This window comes from Dinoponera quadriceps, unplaced genomic scaffold (genome assembly GCF_001313825.1).
Source record: "Dinoponera quadriceps isolate SergipeBrazil2010 unplaced genomic scaffold, ASM131382v1 scaffold1565, whole genome shotgun sequence".
Taxonomy (NCBI): Eukaryota; Metazoa; Arthropoda; class Insecta; order Hymenoptera; family Formicidae; genus Dinoponera; species Dinoponera quadriceps.
In genome coordinates, this window is record NW_014556124.1 from 53,203 (window position 1) to 67,413 (window position 14,211).

Sequence of the window (14,211 nt, forward strand, 5' to 3'; positions counted from 1 at the left end):
CAGCATTCGCTCCCAATAACTCACTTTATCGACTTTGTCCACACTGATATCATTTACACCAGAAACTAATGATTTTTTCGAAAGATCAGACATTATTCCGTGAAAATTTCGACAAGCTAAACGCGAAATCTGTCACTAATATCGAGAACAAACGACATCCAGGTGATGAAAATGGCGTTAAAATGATTCGATCTTATCGGTGCCCGCGGAAGTGAGTCACCAGCGCAACGATTGGGGATTAGAAATGATGAAAACCGTATGCGACGCGGGAACTATCACGATGTATCGTCCCCTTGCAATCCCAACGAAACAAGACAACCCGCTAATAAATTGCGATTCATTGGTCAACGAGAAATCTCCTGCGTATAACGTCCGCAGAGGATTGAAAAAGTCTTATCGTCATTTGCAGGACGACGATCGTGGCCAGCAAGTATGTAGATAACTCTTGTAAAATTATCAATTTTATCATTAAAAAAATTATAATCCATCATGACACTTTTCGACTGTATTGGAGAAAAAGAACGAATTCCCAACAGGTTACGACACTTCGTGACTTATTGCAACCGATTAAAGAGACCGTGTTGAGATTACAAAAATTAATTGCAAATAGTACAAAGAGACAACAGCGAGATTCAGAATCGTTGATGTGCTCTCATGTATTACAACGAGGCGACAAAAATGATCAAGTAATAACATTTCCAAATTATAACATGTTCTTGTTGCAATTAAGCTTCTTATATCAATTGTGAATAGTACTTTTATTTCTGTCTACGGATTCTCAGTTCCAAATATTATATTAACAAAGTCCGCTTAATTTCCTCAGGAGGAACTTTTTTCAGAATTTTTTATTTGTTTATTATTATAAAACACTGTTCAACACGTAGTCACAAGTTGTATATTTTTATTCTTTTCTGCTCTTTTTTTTTTGTTTTACAGTATTTCTACAACACTTTCTTACGGACTAATCCCTTAAAAATTATTAAGGAGAATTATCCGATTTCTTCGCACAGTGCGAGGAATAGGTCAAAATAAAGAATGATCTGAAGAAATGGAGGATCAGAAATGGCATTAAATAACTTTTCCACTAGCAAAACAATCCCGAGTCAGGACTAACTATTACGACCACATCAGTTTGCGCGCTCTGTGGCGTCGCGCTTCATCTGGAACGTTCGTCGAAGAAATCGAAACAGTTTGCTCTTGGAAAGAAATTGATCGATGATCATAATGGCGAGATTACATCGAAAAACTTTGTGCTATTGAGGATAACCCCGGGTGAAACGCGTTCTTCTTCCGTCACTAACTATAATATCGACACGCAAAGGGAACAGAAAAACATTTCAAAAATTCAGTCGGTCGATACTAGAGACGACTTAAGATCAAAGTTATTGTTCATAAGACAATTTTCTCCCGCGGATCCCATGTGTCCAAAAAAATCTCAGCAAAGGTCGCAGACTCAAACGGTAATTACAAGTGTCCGATGAATTACTATCAATGTTACTTGATAGAAAGTTATTTGAAGATATATATATATATATATATATATATATATATATATATTCAACCTTTCAATGCGTAATAGAGACACAAGGAATCTATATGCATGAAGTAATTAGAGATGCGTTAATCAAATTTTTTTAGTTCTACCCACACACCTGTGAGTTACTTGTGACAAACAGAACTGAAAATGAAGTCTCTATTGGAAGGAAAGTCTGCGATGACACACGGAAGGTCATCGGGGAGGAAAAAATGCAAAAGTTGAAGAAAGACACCGTATGTCGTTCGACGAAGGTGGATGAAGCAGCTATTCGGATAACGGAGAAAGTTACGCGGCAACAGCTGCAAACGCAAGTTAAGGAGTTGCATAAAAATATTCGACACTTTCGAGAGGAAAACGCGTATCTTCAATATCTCATAGAGAAGTGTCACTTTCCTCCATCTGAAAGAACGAAGGTTTCGATGCATTTGCTATTGCCGATCAGAGCTACGTACCGTGGTGAGAGAAATGATCGCTTTGGAAGCGGCGAGGAAATTTAATTAACGTGAGTGGTTATTTTCAGGTATCGCAACGGCTATTGAATTCTTACGAGTTAAATGTCGCAACGGATTAATAACCATGTTAACTAATGTGCTTCAACGATTTGTCGATAAATATCCAACAAATCACTAACAAACTGTCAGCGCCATTTGTGAAATACTGACTGGAACTTAGGAATTTAAACAAGTGGTCGATACTCATTTTATATGCTTCGATGTCTTCGTGTAAATCACATTCCAGACACACAAATTTGTAACGAACTCGATCAACACCGGATCGGTCGTTTACAGCGCGAAATCGATATCTCGAACGTTATATCGACCTTGCATTTACGCGCGGGATGTAGAAGAGCTTCCGACGATCGACCAAATCCTCGAGGCTATTTAGATCGGGTAGTACAGGCGGGATCTCGAAGGGAAGATTGAGGCTCGCCGCCGGTGGTGCCTGGCTGGGTGAACGAACGTTCGCGTTGAAGCGATGGCTGGGTGTGTAGTACGCCTCGGTGGAGGTCGGTTGTCTGGGGTAATAAGGATCGTACTCAAGCTCGTTCGGCACCAGCGGCTTCAAGGAGAGCGTCAACGCGTGCACCGGAATCTCCGTGGTGGATTTATCCATGGCGAGCGCACGGACGGAGTTAGCCTGGATCGACTTCAGGGTCTCTGAATACGGACGGTAGTCGTGAGTCAAGAAGGTGGACTTTTCACGTGGGGAAGCCGGACGGTGAGCAACGTTGTCGGGAGTTGTCGGTCTGGCGAAGGTCGGAGGCTCGAACGAACGACGAAAATTCACCGTGGCGCTCTTGTCACGTGCGAAGTCGCGAGTCTCTGACAGAGATTGGCTCGATTTGTCATTACGGACATCCCAAGAGTTGAATCGCTCGGTGAGCGTTCGAACGGTGGAGGCTGCCGCGAATCGGTCCTTCGTGTCGCATCTCCTGTCGGCGGTTCGTGCACGATCGTGATCCCTCAGGAACAGGCTCGCGCTAAACACGAAGCCGGACTGAAGTTTATTCGGCGGGACGGATTTGTCGGGTCGTTGAACAACTTGGAAGGAACGCGAGAAGGAGAGCCGGTGGTCGTCGGGCGAGTCGATAGAGGTGATTGGCTGTCTTAACGCTGCGTTGTTGCCGTCAGGTAATCGATTCGCCGGATGGACGGTCGCCTGGCAATCAACGAGGTGAGCGTGATCGCATATCAGAGCGTCTTGGCGAAAGGCCGTTTCCTCGGGACACCGGTAGCTGAATTTGTTCCCGTGATCGTCGCAAGTGTGATACACTCTACAATTAGCCTCGACATCGGCGTAAAACCCCATAGGCCGGTTGAAACAGGAGAAGCTCGTTCTAATGGCCGGCGGAGTGGTATTCTGCGAACGATCGAATTGTGCGGTCGAAAGATATTTCTAATTATTAGAAATTATTAAAAGTCGAGACATGTTCTGCGTTGTGAGCATGGATTCTATCTAGTAAAACGGTTGCAAAATAGTTGTAAAATACAGTGAACGATTTCCAAAATTACATGTGACTTGTAGGAATGATACCGATGCGAAACGATATTTGTGTCTCAAAAAGTAATGTGATTCTTCGTGACCGTGATTTTTGGTGATTGTTGTTCAGAGAAACGACAATATGCATAATTCGACTCGACACAATGCCTTGAACCCTCTCAAAAAAAATTCTTACTACTTACAAAAACTTCTTCGGCACGGACAATGATGGAAAGTAGCGCGCATCGTAGAAAATAAAAGTGTAGAGTCGAATAAAGTGCCATTTCGATAAAAATATATTTAATATCACGAAAAAAAAAAAAACTTTAAATCACTGTATAACAATTACACGAATTATTCACAGTACATTTGTATGAGTGTTACAGGAGCATACCGATTCTACCGTCTAGAAAATCTTTACACAGAGCGATACAAAGAGTTCAAGTGAAAGTGACGCGAGGATGAGCCTAAGACTGCCTTCTCCTTCCCTCCATTCCATCTTCTATTTCCCTCTCTTTACCTTTCTCAAGAATGCCCTACGCATCTCGTCTTCATTCACTATTGTCTCGCTGCACAATCGGTCGCGGATCGATATGAGGTAACAACAATCGCAACGAAGAATGCATCGGCATGTCTTTATATGTAATTATGTACAAATATATATATATATTACATCATCGCAATGACTATAATTACATTCATAAGATACTTTAGCAAAGATGACGAAATCAATTGTATCAGAGATGAAAAATAATTAGCGAAAATAATAAATTGTTTAAATTAGTTCCTGCATCGTTCAACATGAAATAGACATTCCGTGTTTAAAGTTTTTAATTTCTTTCTAAAATATTTTCTTTTCTACTTATACTTATCTTTGGTACATATAATTATAGATGCGAAAAAGAATGCGAAACTATTTATTTTACGAAATATGCAAACATAAGCTCAATTTACTTTCTTTATTTTCTTTTTCTTTAGGGCACACCTTTTGTATCCATTGAATCAATTTTCGCTACTACCGCAAAGAAATTCGATGAATACGGGTTTTCGTCCATTTTCGCTTCAGTCATCTTCTAAGAGGTGCGCAACGGCGTGTTGAAATCACCACTGTCGTCCGGAGAGTGATCCAGCATCCTCTGAATAGCCGCCTCCGTCGTACCAGCTGCGTAATCTGAAAAGTCCTTTATACACGTAATATATCGTATATGTTGTTATGCCGCAGTTTGTAAGGATATTTATTATATAATTTCTCCCAAATTAATGTATTACTTGTCTGCTTTGGGAAGATCCGGGTTTTTCTCGATCACAGTTGAACTTATAACGGTCAATTTCTTTCCATTAAATTCGTCAACACGTGCTCCCTTAATGGCCAAAATCGTATTATTGGGACAATCGAAATCTTGTGCCCTCTGTTCCCAAAGTGTAACGCACATCTAGAACGCATCAAAGAAAATGTTATCTATATTAAAAGTCTTCATATGTATTAAAAGTAATGAAATTAGGTAAGATCTAACGTGTACCAACGATTGTGACAGATTAAAGGTCGAAATATGTGTGATCTATGTAAATTCAAAGAATTGGCACCTACCTTGGCACCATGTGGTCGGCTATCGTCAACGATAACGATATCCTTTATTGATTTTGTACCGGTTTTCGTTACGATATATTTCACATCGCTAGACTTTATAATGACGCCCAAGGCATCTGTTACAAACACAAGATACATAAGATACGTAATAGACCGTAATTGTATAAATCAAAGACGAATCAAACGCGATATAACAATTTATATACAATACCGATTTCACCACATGTCTGCTTATTTTCCACGTCACTGATAGGGCAAAAATTGAAGAGAACCGACGGAATGGTTGCATCATCGTGACATTCTTCAATTTTTGTATTGTTGTTGATCACTATTTCGTACTTGTTTTTCAACTTGTTGTACTGTGGATTCTTATCTTTTAGCGCGTAGTTCGAGATATAGTATACCTTCTTATCCTACATGAATAAAAATAAAACGAGTTTCGAATTCGATCTTTTGTAGATGAGCAGCATGATAATTGCTGATTTTCGAATGAGATAGCATAACATACATACCTCTATTTTGCCATGGAACTTATCGCATTCTTTGTTAAATGCAACACAACTAATTTCATCACTATCGTCGAGCAGGTGCATGGAGAACAGTTTGCCCTTGTTGTTACTCCATTTTTTGATCGGAGATTTACTGATTGCGCGAGCTTTAATTGCTTGCCTAAATAATTGATGATCATGATAGAAAATTCGATATTTTTGAGGTTTTTCCACACACACGTGTTACTTATGATTTGCCAGCTTAAATAATTTGGTAACAAGTAGTCGTGGTATTATACGAAACATCTCTGAACGTAATCATTATTTTTTGGAGATTTTTTAATTACATGAGTATATTTCACATAAAATTCTCACCTATTTTTAGGGCTTAATGTTATAATTGGAACAATAGGTCCTTTGTAAGAGGAGTTATTTGTATCTCTCAAAGCACTCGGTTCTATGGTATCTTTCATCACTGACGAAAACGGATTTTTCATTTAATATAGAAAAATATCATAATATCAAATTTTATATATATCATAATAATCATAATTATTGCAATAATTATGTATATAAATCAGACATCGGGAATTAATTCTGAAAGTAAAGTTGAAATTAGAAAAATGTGTTACCCTCATGATGTACTGGCGAATTGTTCGTTTCGAGCTTGTTGGCAATCGGGTTTCCTGTTGTACGCTGAACTTCATTGCCGAGATTTAATATTTTGCCACCCAATATTACTAACGTTTGTCTAAAAAAATTAAGTGGGACTAAACTTTTATGCACAAAATTATTCGCGCGCGTGTTAGCCCTTTATCTGTTTGATAAATTAAACGAGATTTTATACGTCACTTTTATATTTCGATAGATCGATTCGATAGATTTTAAACGATATGTGCACGAGACAGGTAAAGGGTTAATTCGTAAAATACATAGAAAAATAAGTACATTTCATCATTTAACGATCTCACTTTGTAATTTAATACTTTAAAGACTGCATCTTTAGTCATAATACCGTTTTCAAATAAGTAATTTAATTCAGTGGACAACATTGTGTATTGGTGTATTCTCAATCCATCGGACACAATTAATCTGTACCAATCAGAAGTAGTGCCGGCCAGTCTTTTGTAACTCTGCACAATTAACAAAATAATGAATCTTTTTATTGATAATTGCTCGTTACTTCTCTTTACATGATAGTTCACAATAATAATTGTTCAGTAGTTTGCGGAAAACTTTCGAAGTGGAAAACTGAGAATCGAATTCTGAATCGAATTAACCAGCCCGTGTCATACTTACTAATAATTGAAATATCGGCTCCTCGACGTTTCGGCCATTCAAAATTTGCTGAAAGGAAAATTGTTTTGTTAAGCGCGATATAGCGCGATTAATGCACTTTCGAGTAACTTACGTTTAACGTTCCTTTACTTAGCTCATCCATAGCTGCAAATTATTATCAAAGCAGTTCAAACTCTCGGCGGTTGTCTCGACGAATATGAAAAAATCAAAAAGTCTCAGTGGCGAAGTACAAATCTTTCACTATCTTCGAGTCTTTTCGTTGGTGGTTGCAATTCAACTGTTGTTCTCAGCCTTGAGAACTAACTGCAGCCGTAGTTGACGCATCAAACAAGCTCTTATCGATATCCCCTCCAAAACACATGAATATCTGTTATCACTTGTGAATGTGCACTCGTGAATATGTCCTTTCACAGGGTGTGACAGCAACATTCTGCTGTGGATACCGATTGAGTCATATCCAACTTGTTATTTTTATGTAATCTTTTATTAACCTATCGGACACAGCTTCGTCACGGTGCCATTAGTTGTTCCGGAGAATTATCATCAGTGTAAAGCTTTAAAGTTGCTTGACATCACTTAATGTGCATTAAATAAGAGAGTTAGAAAAGTCTTTTTGCAAATATTTCAACAATAATACGCGTGTTCAATTGCCGTGCCTCTCTCAGCAATGTCAGATGATCATAGGTGGTTATTGATTGCTAACCATGATCTAGCGTTCATGCGCATGAGTGTAAACCGCGGTTGTGCAACCACAAGTAGCGTATATATTTTATCGAGATATGCAATGTCATTGCGGGCACCGCGTTATGGAAAGATACGTTAAGAGATTATCTACAAAGATTTTGTTTTTATTATCGAGCTCAATATACAATTTATAGATAATAGTAAAGAAACATTATCAGTGTTTTGGTGGCAGATTCATTGCGGGAAGACCGACCAATATTTGTACAACAATAGCTGTAAAAGAAAGAAGAGAAAAGATCTACAAGGTTCACGAAGCGTTGCATCTAAGTACGAGTCTGTCAGACTTAGTCACATCCGCTATTAGTGGGGGTACCAGAGCAGTGGAGTGGGGAAGGTTCTTCTTCGTCAGTACGAGCCAATAAATGAATCGGATAACATAAGTTTCGGAAGTAATCAGCCTTTGATCGGTTTCCTCTGCTTTAACCGCTTGCTACCTTGTCTCATACTACTAGGCACTCGTTATCACATGCGAATGTGCACGCGTATGTCCTTTCACAAGGTGTGGCAGCAACATTCTGCTGTAGATTGAGTCATATCCAACTTGCTATTTGTCTCTTAATTTTTTTATGTAATCTTTTTCAACGCTATTAATAACCTGTCGGACGCAGCCTTGTCACGATACTATTAGAAATACCGAGCGGTCGTTTCTGAACATTCCCTATTAAATCATAAAACTTCAGAAACCTATCTTTTTTTTTTTTTTACACAAGAAATAGGGCTTAATGAATGAAAAAATAGTATTAATGAAGAAACGGTCAGAAATTATTGCTCGACACTTGTAGTGTTAAGTACTTCCATATATCGTGCCGTTTGGCACGAAGCAATGTGTGTTTTCAAACTGCTGTTAAACAACATTATTCTATATTCTATGGACACTGTATTATTACAGAAACGTTGCAGCATTATGACGATAAGCATTTTATCGTTATTGTAAAAGAACGGTTATATCGTTCGTTGCGATTTTACGATCAAACATTTTTTATAAAGTTCCTGCAACCCTTCTGTGTATTGTATGAATGTATTGAGAGTATAAGATAAACGAAATTGAATTTTCGACGGATAGAAAATAACGTCTCCTTTTATAATATTTCGAGGAAATACAGAGTTCACACTCTTGTCTATTATCGTCACAACGATGCGAAGGCCTATCGAGGTTTGATAAGTATGATAAGGAAAAAAAAAGGAAGAAAAAGTACGATAACCGTTTAACACATTTATGTTATCGTAGATATTCGAATGCTGGCGAATGCTACTATGCGTGACTAGAAAGGAGATGATAGAATGCGACTAGAGCGATGAAGATGAAATTAGTATTGGCTGTTAAGTGACCGGTCGAACACTGATACACGTGACTGAAGAGATCCTTGTAAGCTTCCACCGTTTTCGTCGTTGACGATGTAGAAACCAGGCCGGACGTGGAATCCTTGAAAACGAGATTGCGAGTGCCATTGAACGGGCCATAAATGTCGAGTGGTCTCGTAGTACCCACGCGATATCCTAGCCATTCCTCCATTTTCAAAAGGGCCAGGAAAATATCCGTGGTGTAGGTCTGCGAATCATTCTTGCGACCGATAACCTGAAAGAATGTTGTAACGTCCATCAAATGTTTGAATCTAAGTTAAGCATTTCTCAACTCTTACCTCACTATCAATCGTCACTGACAATGCGCAGGTATCGTCGGCATGGAATCCGGTATTTGAAGCCAGGCTGCCATTCTTGCATAAAATGCGATAGTTATTTGGATCGAATCGGTTGTCTTCTGCAAAATAATAATCAATCGAGCATTTTACGACTTTTGTTGTGTCATATAATTGGATGGCAAAATGTGATTTAATAAAATAATACCATTTGATGAAAAATGTGCAAAAATATTCATGCAAAAGCAAATCTGATCCGACTGTTTATACTGCGAAGCGATAATTGATCGTTTTACCATTGATGTTCCCCACTTCCACAAATGCCACGTCGCCGGCACTTTCTGTGAGGCATCGCATGGCTCCATTATCGTTGTAATAGCGATTAGTGTCGTTCGCCGCGCAAGACGTATTATTCGAGCGCGAGCAAGCGGAGCAAAGCTTGGTCGTCACATCTGCGGAGGCGCCGGTGCGCGAGTGATCACGATCTTTTATTCCGGGGGTGCAGGCACCGGAGAATAGTTTGGACATCAAAAGCGGATAGTCGCAGGACTTGGACGAAACGATTCCAATTTTCCTCGCGGTATTAACGAAACTCAGCCAGCTGATTCCAGCGTACTCGGGGAAACACGCGGTTCGACCCTTCAGATCTTGGAAGCTCTTTATCTCCGACGGCTCACGCACCGCGGCAACTATCTTGCTACTATTGACCTTCTCAGTTTCGCAGTACAAAACCGTTGTCAGGCCATAAACTCTGCGTACGTGATCGGAAAGAAGACATCGTGAGACGTAAAAAATCTCCCGGATAAAGTAATATTGTTGCTATTAAATTAGGTGGGAGAAATTAGATAGAGAGAAATAAAGAATTTAGAGGGTAAATTTTTGAAATTATAATAAAATATAGCAGGAATGCGCAGGAACGCGAAAACATAAAAATTAGCGGAGATTTTTTGCATTCAAATAAATCTTACATCTTTTAACACGAAGATGCGTGCAAGCGAGAAACTCTACAGGGGAAAATAATTTTGCTTTTTTTTAGCGAAACTATCTATTTGTTACAATAACATTTAATAACGAAATTAGCGAATTATTCGTTATTATAGTTGCCAGGATAGAAAATATTCTGCCGAGTTAATTTGCTGTTAGAACAAAATAATTTCTACATTTACTGACTTGTTCTCGCAGCAAAGTAATTTAGCAAATTAATACCAGCGAGTGGCAATAATAATATTATAATAAATTGTTTTACTGTCCATACAGTAACTGACAGACTTCGCTGCGACAGCATAAAAATTTGCTATGCCAGCAAATTATTTTTTTCCTGCGTGTAAAGCTACAGGTTCCTCAAGGTTTCACAGCTATTTGAAATTTTATGCTTACTTTCGTGCCACGTAGCCGTAATTAGAATCGATGGTGATTATGTCCGCCTGTTGATCAGTTATTCTGCGTAAACATTCGAATACAGACTTCGACTTGACGCAGGAAATACGCGGTTCGATGCCGAGGGCTATCGCGGCTCTCGCCATCCAATTGCACTTATTGGTATCCATGTCACCGATCGTGCACCAGCGGATAGTTCTGTCGCAAGTCTGAGTACTTCTGAAATCGACATCGACCCTTCCTTTGGTCAAATACCCCGTTAAAGACAAATTTTCTGTTATATTGAGAGCTATGCTGTCCTCTTGTATAATTCGACTTAAAGCCCATTTCCAAGGTTCTTTCACCTTCGTTTCATCTCGTTTCAGCCAGCTGGGCAGCTTATTCTTAAGTATTTCTGCAACTTCCCTGAAGTAATGAGAAGTAAGTTCGAGCGACGCAAAGAAGTTGTAAAGATCAATTTTCCTACGGTTCCTTCTTTTCTCGCCGAAAACCAAATTGGAATAAAGAAAAAGTAAGTTAGAAAGATTCGAGTTTCACTTTTTGAAATTAGCTGTTCACTTATCGATGTAAATTTGAACATTGAACATTGTTCACATACGTTCTGGCAGCGACGACGCTCCACGGTTGCCTGATCCATGTGCAGGGAGTCGGACTGGTTAAAGGAAGTCTGGAACCGTTTGGGCACAAGAATTCGAACGTCTTGTTTCCCTGGACACACGTGTGAATGGTAATGACATAAAATAAATCAATATTAATTGAGTGGAAATATAGTTTTCATAAAAGGTATAATTTCTCAAAAAAGTAATGACTTACCCTGAGGTATTCGTTCACGTAATTAAGTGCTACGTACGCCACACCACCGCGACCATTAATCAGACAGTTCAAAGCTCCGAGATGTCCGTGATGTTCTTTATTGTTGTAAGTACAGTTTGCCTGGTTGTCGCAGAGAACGCACAGTTCTGAATATTTCCTCTCTTTGAAAAAAAAAAAAAAAAGGAAACAGTGATCATGTTAACGTAAGTTGAAAATCGTTGATGAGAGGGCGAAGGCTAAAGTTTAAATAAGATTGCTTCGACAAAATATCACAAATACGAGACAACTCACTTAATTCCTGATCAATGGAGCTTTCAGAGGCCCACTCGCCTGGTCTGCAAGCTTTTCCAAAGAAACTTCGGAGATTTCTGACTTCGTTCTCAATGACACTCACTTTATCTTGGCATTGTCTATCGGGATTCACTGTTTTTTCAAAGTATTTGAGTATGTAATCGTTCCACCATTGAGATTTACTAAAACCGGGATGACAAAGTCCACCATTCTTCAAATAACCGAATCCTGTGCCGGGTGGATTGATTATTTGCGTCAGATCCGCACGAACCACCGCCACCGTTTGGAATTCGAATTCATCTACGGAAGTTGAGGATTACGTTTTTACTTTATGTCTTTCTTCTTTCGTGATCAGAAATTATTGATCATTTTCGAACAAAATAACTTTGATCCAAATTATATATATATATATATATATATGTGTGTGTGTTAACATTATACGTAATTTTGAAGATATATAGAAAAATTAAAACTGCATATCTTGCGTACCGCTCAACTTTGTCCTGTGCCTTAATTGTTGGATGGGTACAATATCGGACTGGTAAAATGGGTATGCCAATAATAATTCCTCCGCATTGAAAACACCAAAATCAGCCTGTCCCTGTGCTAAACGAATCGAACATTCGGCGCTGTCCGCTACGGGCAAACATACTATCTCGCTCTCCCCTCGTTGCAAAGCGGAGCACTCGTCTTGGTTTATCGTTTTCACGGGTGCGCAGAATGTGTCTGAAACATCGATCGATATAAATTTCCATCCAATTACAAGTGGCGTGGCATAAAATCCTCCAGAGCTACACATACGGCTTCGGTGTTGGTGAAATTTTATTTTAAATGAACAAATTAAAAATAACAATTAGCAATTAGAGATTTATTTGTAAATATTGTCTGTCGAAATATCGTTTTTTTTTAACACATTGACCGTAGCGTTGATTTCCATTGATTGTATGGAAGTTTAACCGACGATCGAATTGCTAGAGTTAAGGTAGTAACTAGTTAATCGGTTAAAAAGTCGGTGACTCTTAATTTAAATGAGTTAACCTTTAAACTAAGATATTAAAAAAAGAAAATTAATTAACTTTAACTTAATAACTGTTTTCATATAAGTTAAAGTAATTCATCAATATTACCATTATTGCAAGCTGCTTACGATAGAGAATAAGAAAAATGAAAAGTAATGTTAGCAGAATATTTCTAATCTCTCTGAGCACTGATGCTCTTATATGGAATCCTGAACACAAAACACAGCTAATTCCTTCTTATAATAAACTATTTTTTTCATTATTTCACATATGAAAAGATTACTTATGCAAGGGAGAAAAAAAAAAAAAAAATATATATATATATATATACATTATCGAGTATATATATGTATGATTTTCCGCGTATAATTAACGTTTAACTTTAATAAGCTAATTTAACTTAATTAAGTCTGTTTGCAGGTAACTTTTAACTTGTTTGAAAATAAAAATTAATTTACTCAAATCTGCTAAAGGCACGTTGAATAAAATCAATTACGAAACGCGTATATTTCTTTGGTCAGTTATTCTACAATATATGTGTAATTCAAGAAAGCATTATTCTTATGATGTTTCATAATATTAATAAATTGTAACGATATATCTCTGCGATAGGAGGAATTAGATTACTCGAATAAGATCAAATTGGCGAGATAACGATAACGATTTTACGGATTGCCTTGAATCCAAAATGCTCAAGGCATCTGTGAAACGGACTATTAACGTAAGTATGCTGAAAATTCATTAATCGATGTATTCTCTTTGATAAGAGAATTTTGGAGTGCAGTTTGTAGTACAGTTGCTAACACACATCTGAGCAGGAATACCGCTCTTAACAACGATATTATTATGATATGTCTCATTAAGTTACATATTATGAAGTGGTGTCTACTGAATTTCATCCGGTAAAATTGTAACGTATACAAAAGGAGTCAAACGGAATAAAATATATCTGCATTTATTCGTCGTATCTTTAGTGGCTCGATCGCCAGTTGACCTCTCGGCGCTGTTCGATGCAGGTGAAAAAAATTAAGACCACTTCAGTAAGAAAATATCGCAATATAAAAATATTTTTTGCGGGATAACTTACATTTCTGATCCGCGTTTACAAGCGTGGTGAGCAGAAGCAGCAAAACGATATTCCTCATCGTCGATGCCTGGAACGATATCCAGCGAGAGTTTGATACGAACTGGAGCAATCGAGTCCAGCATGAACAGCACAAGCGGAACTAGGTGCGCCGTTTGCCTCTTCACACGAACCGAATGATAAGAAGCCTCCGATAACGAACGCACACGCCCTGTATATACATACACCACATTGACATGTTCATCATTTTTGTAATCGCACCGGCCAATCCGACGAAGATCGGACCGTTGACGCAAGGTGTGAGCTATCTGTCATGGCAGCGCCTTCATACAGATCTGCTCTTTGCGGGGTAGA

General features: G+C 38.4%; 4 protein-coding genes across 6 annotated transcripts; 1 reads left to right on the forward strand and 3 right to left on the reverse strand.

Annotated features, from left to right (window-relative positions):
* Positions 1-1,100: 1,100 nt before the first annotated feature.
* On the forward strand, positions 1,101-2,183 carry LOC106746717. The gene is made up of 3 exons (XM_014623572.1): positions 1,101-1,460; positions 1,639-1,993; positions 2,058-2,183. Exons 1-3 carry the CDS (start codon positions 1,419-1,421, stop codon positions 2,165-2,167), a joined length of 507 nt encoding a protein of 168 aa, XP_014479058.1. The 5' UTR covers positions 1,101-1,418; the 3' UTR covers positions 2,168-2,183.
* Positions 2,184-2,335: 152 nt separating this feature from the next.
* LOC106746714 lies at positions 2,336-4,158 on the reverse strand. The gene has a single exon (XM_014623570.1). It carries the CDS (start codon positions 3,344-3,346, stop codon positions 2,348-2,350), a length of 999 nt encoding a protein of 332 aa, XP_014479056.1. The 5' UTR covers positions 3,347-4,158; the 3' UTR covers positions 2,336-2,347.
* A 35-nt stretch (positions 4,159-4,193) lies between these two features.
* LOC106746712 (replication protein A 70 kDa DNA-binding subunit-like) lies at positions 4,194-7,649 on the reverse strand. Of its 2 annotated transcripts, none has more exons than XM_014623555.1 (10): positions 7,005-7,649; positions 6,893-6,940; positions 6,542-6,726; positions 6,226-6,344; positions 5,969-6,068; positions 5,618-5,774; positions 5,317-5,518; positions 5,106-5,221; positions 4,787-4,950; positions 4,194-4,688 (listed from the first exon to the last, which is right to left on the reverse strand). In XM_014623555.1, the coding sequence occupies exons 1-10, from the start codon at positions 7,032-7,034 to the stop codon at positions 4,619-4,621; spliced, it is 1,191 nt and encodes a 396-aa protein (XP_014479041.1). In that variant the 5' UTR covers positions 7,035-7,649; the 3' UTR covers positions 4,194-4,618. The 2 variants fall into 2 exon arrangements, with proteins under 2 accessions (XP_014479041.1, XP_014479040.1); XM_014623554.1 differs by having other exon boundaries at positions 4,194-4,698.
* A 70-nt stretch (positions 7,650-7,719) lies between these two features.
* On the reverse strand, positions 7,720-14,117 carry LOC106746710 (transferrin-like). Of its 2 annotated transcripts, XM_014623550.1 has the most exons (9): positions 13,861-14,117; positions 12,244-12,480; positions 11,755-12,054; positions 11,464-11,624; positions 11,249-11,358; positions 10,651-11,055; positions 9,570-10,024; positions 9,277-9,395; positions 7,720-9,212 (listed from the first exon to the last, which is right to left on the reverse strand). In XM_014623550.1, exons 1-9 carry the CDS (start codon positions 13,916-13,918, stop codon positions 8,889-8,891), a joined length of 2,169 nt encoding a protein of 722 aa, XP_014479036.1. In that variant the 5' UTR covers positions 13,919-14,117; the 3' UTR covers positions 7,720-8,888. The 2 variants fall into 2 exon arrangements, with proteins under 2 accessions (XP_014479036.1, XP_014479035.1); XM_014623549.1 differs by lacking the exon at positions 13,861-14,117 and having other exon boundaries at positions 12,244-12,625.
* Positions 14,118-14,211: the final 94 nt, after the last annotated feature.

What these genes read in the sequence shown, in the direction of transcription:
- LOC106746710 (XM_014623549.1), bottom strand. Translation starts at nt 12,553, where the DNA reads ATGTGTAGCTCTGGAGGATTTTATGCCACGCCACTTGTAATTGGATGG. An exon ending in CTCCATTGATCAGGAATTAA is followed by an intron (nt 11,625 to 11,754) that starts GTGAGTTGTCTC and finishes TTTTTTTCAAAG; the next exon opens with AGAGGAAATATTCAGAACTG. An exon ending in ACGTGAACGAATACCTCAGG is followed by an intron (nt 11,359 to 11,463) that starts GTAAGTCATTAC and finishes ACGTGTGTCCAG; the next exon opens with GGAAACAAGACGTTCGAATT.
- LOC106746714 (XM_014623570.1), bottom strand. Translation starts at nt 3,346, where the DNA reads ATGGGGTTTTACGCCGATGTCGAGGCTAATTGTAGAGTGTATCACACT.
- LOC106746717 (XM_014623572.1), top strand. Translation starts at nt 1,419, where the DNA reads ATGTGTCCAAAAAAATCTCAGCAAAGGTCGCAGACTCAAACG. An exon ending in AAAGGTCGCAGACTCAAACG is followed by an intron (nt 1,461 to 1,638) that starts GTAATTACAAGT and finishes AAATTTTTTTAG; the next exon opens with TTCTACCCACACACCTGTGA. An exon ending in GATCAGAGCTACGTACCGTG is followed by an intron (nt 1,994 to 2,057) that starts GTGAGAGAAATG and finishes GGTTATTTTCAG; the next exon opens with GTATCGCAACGGCTATTGAA.
- LOC106746712 (XM_014623554.1), bottom strand. Translation starts at nt 7,034, where the DNA reads ATGGATGAGCTAAGTAAAGGAACGTTAAAC. An exon ending in TAAGTAAAGGAACGTTAAAC is followed by an intron (nt 6,941 to 7,004) that starts GTAAGTTACTCG and finishes TTTTCCTTTCAG; the next exon opens with CAAATTTTGAATGGCCGAAA. An exon ending in GATCTTCCCAAAGCAGACAA is followed by an intron (nt 4,699 to 4,786) that starts GTAATACATTAA and finishes ACGTGTATAAAG; the next exon opens with GACTTTTCAGATTACGCAGC.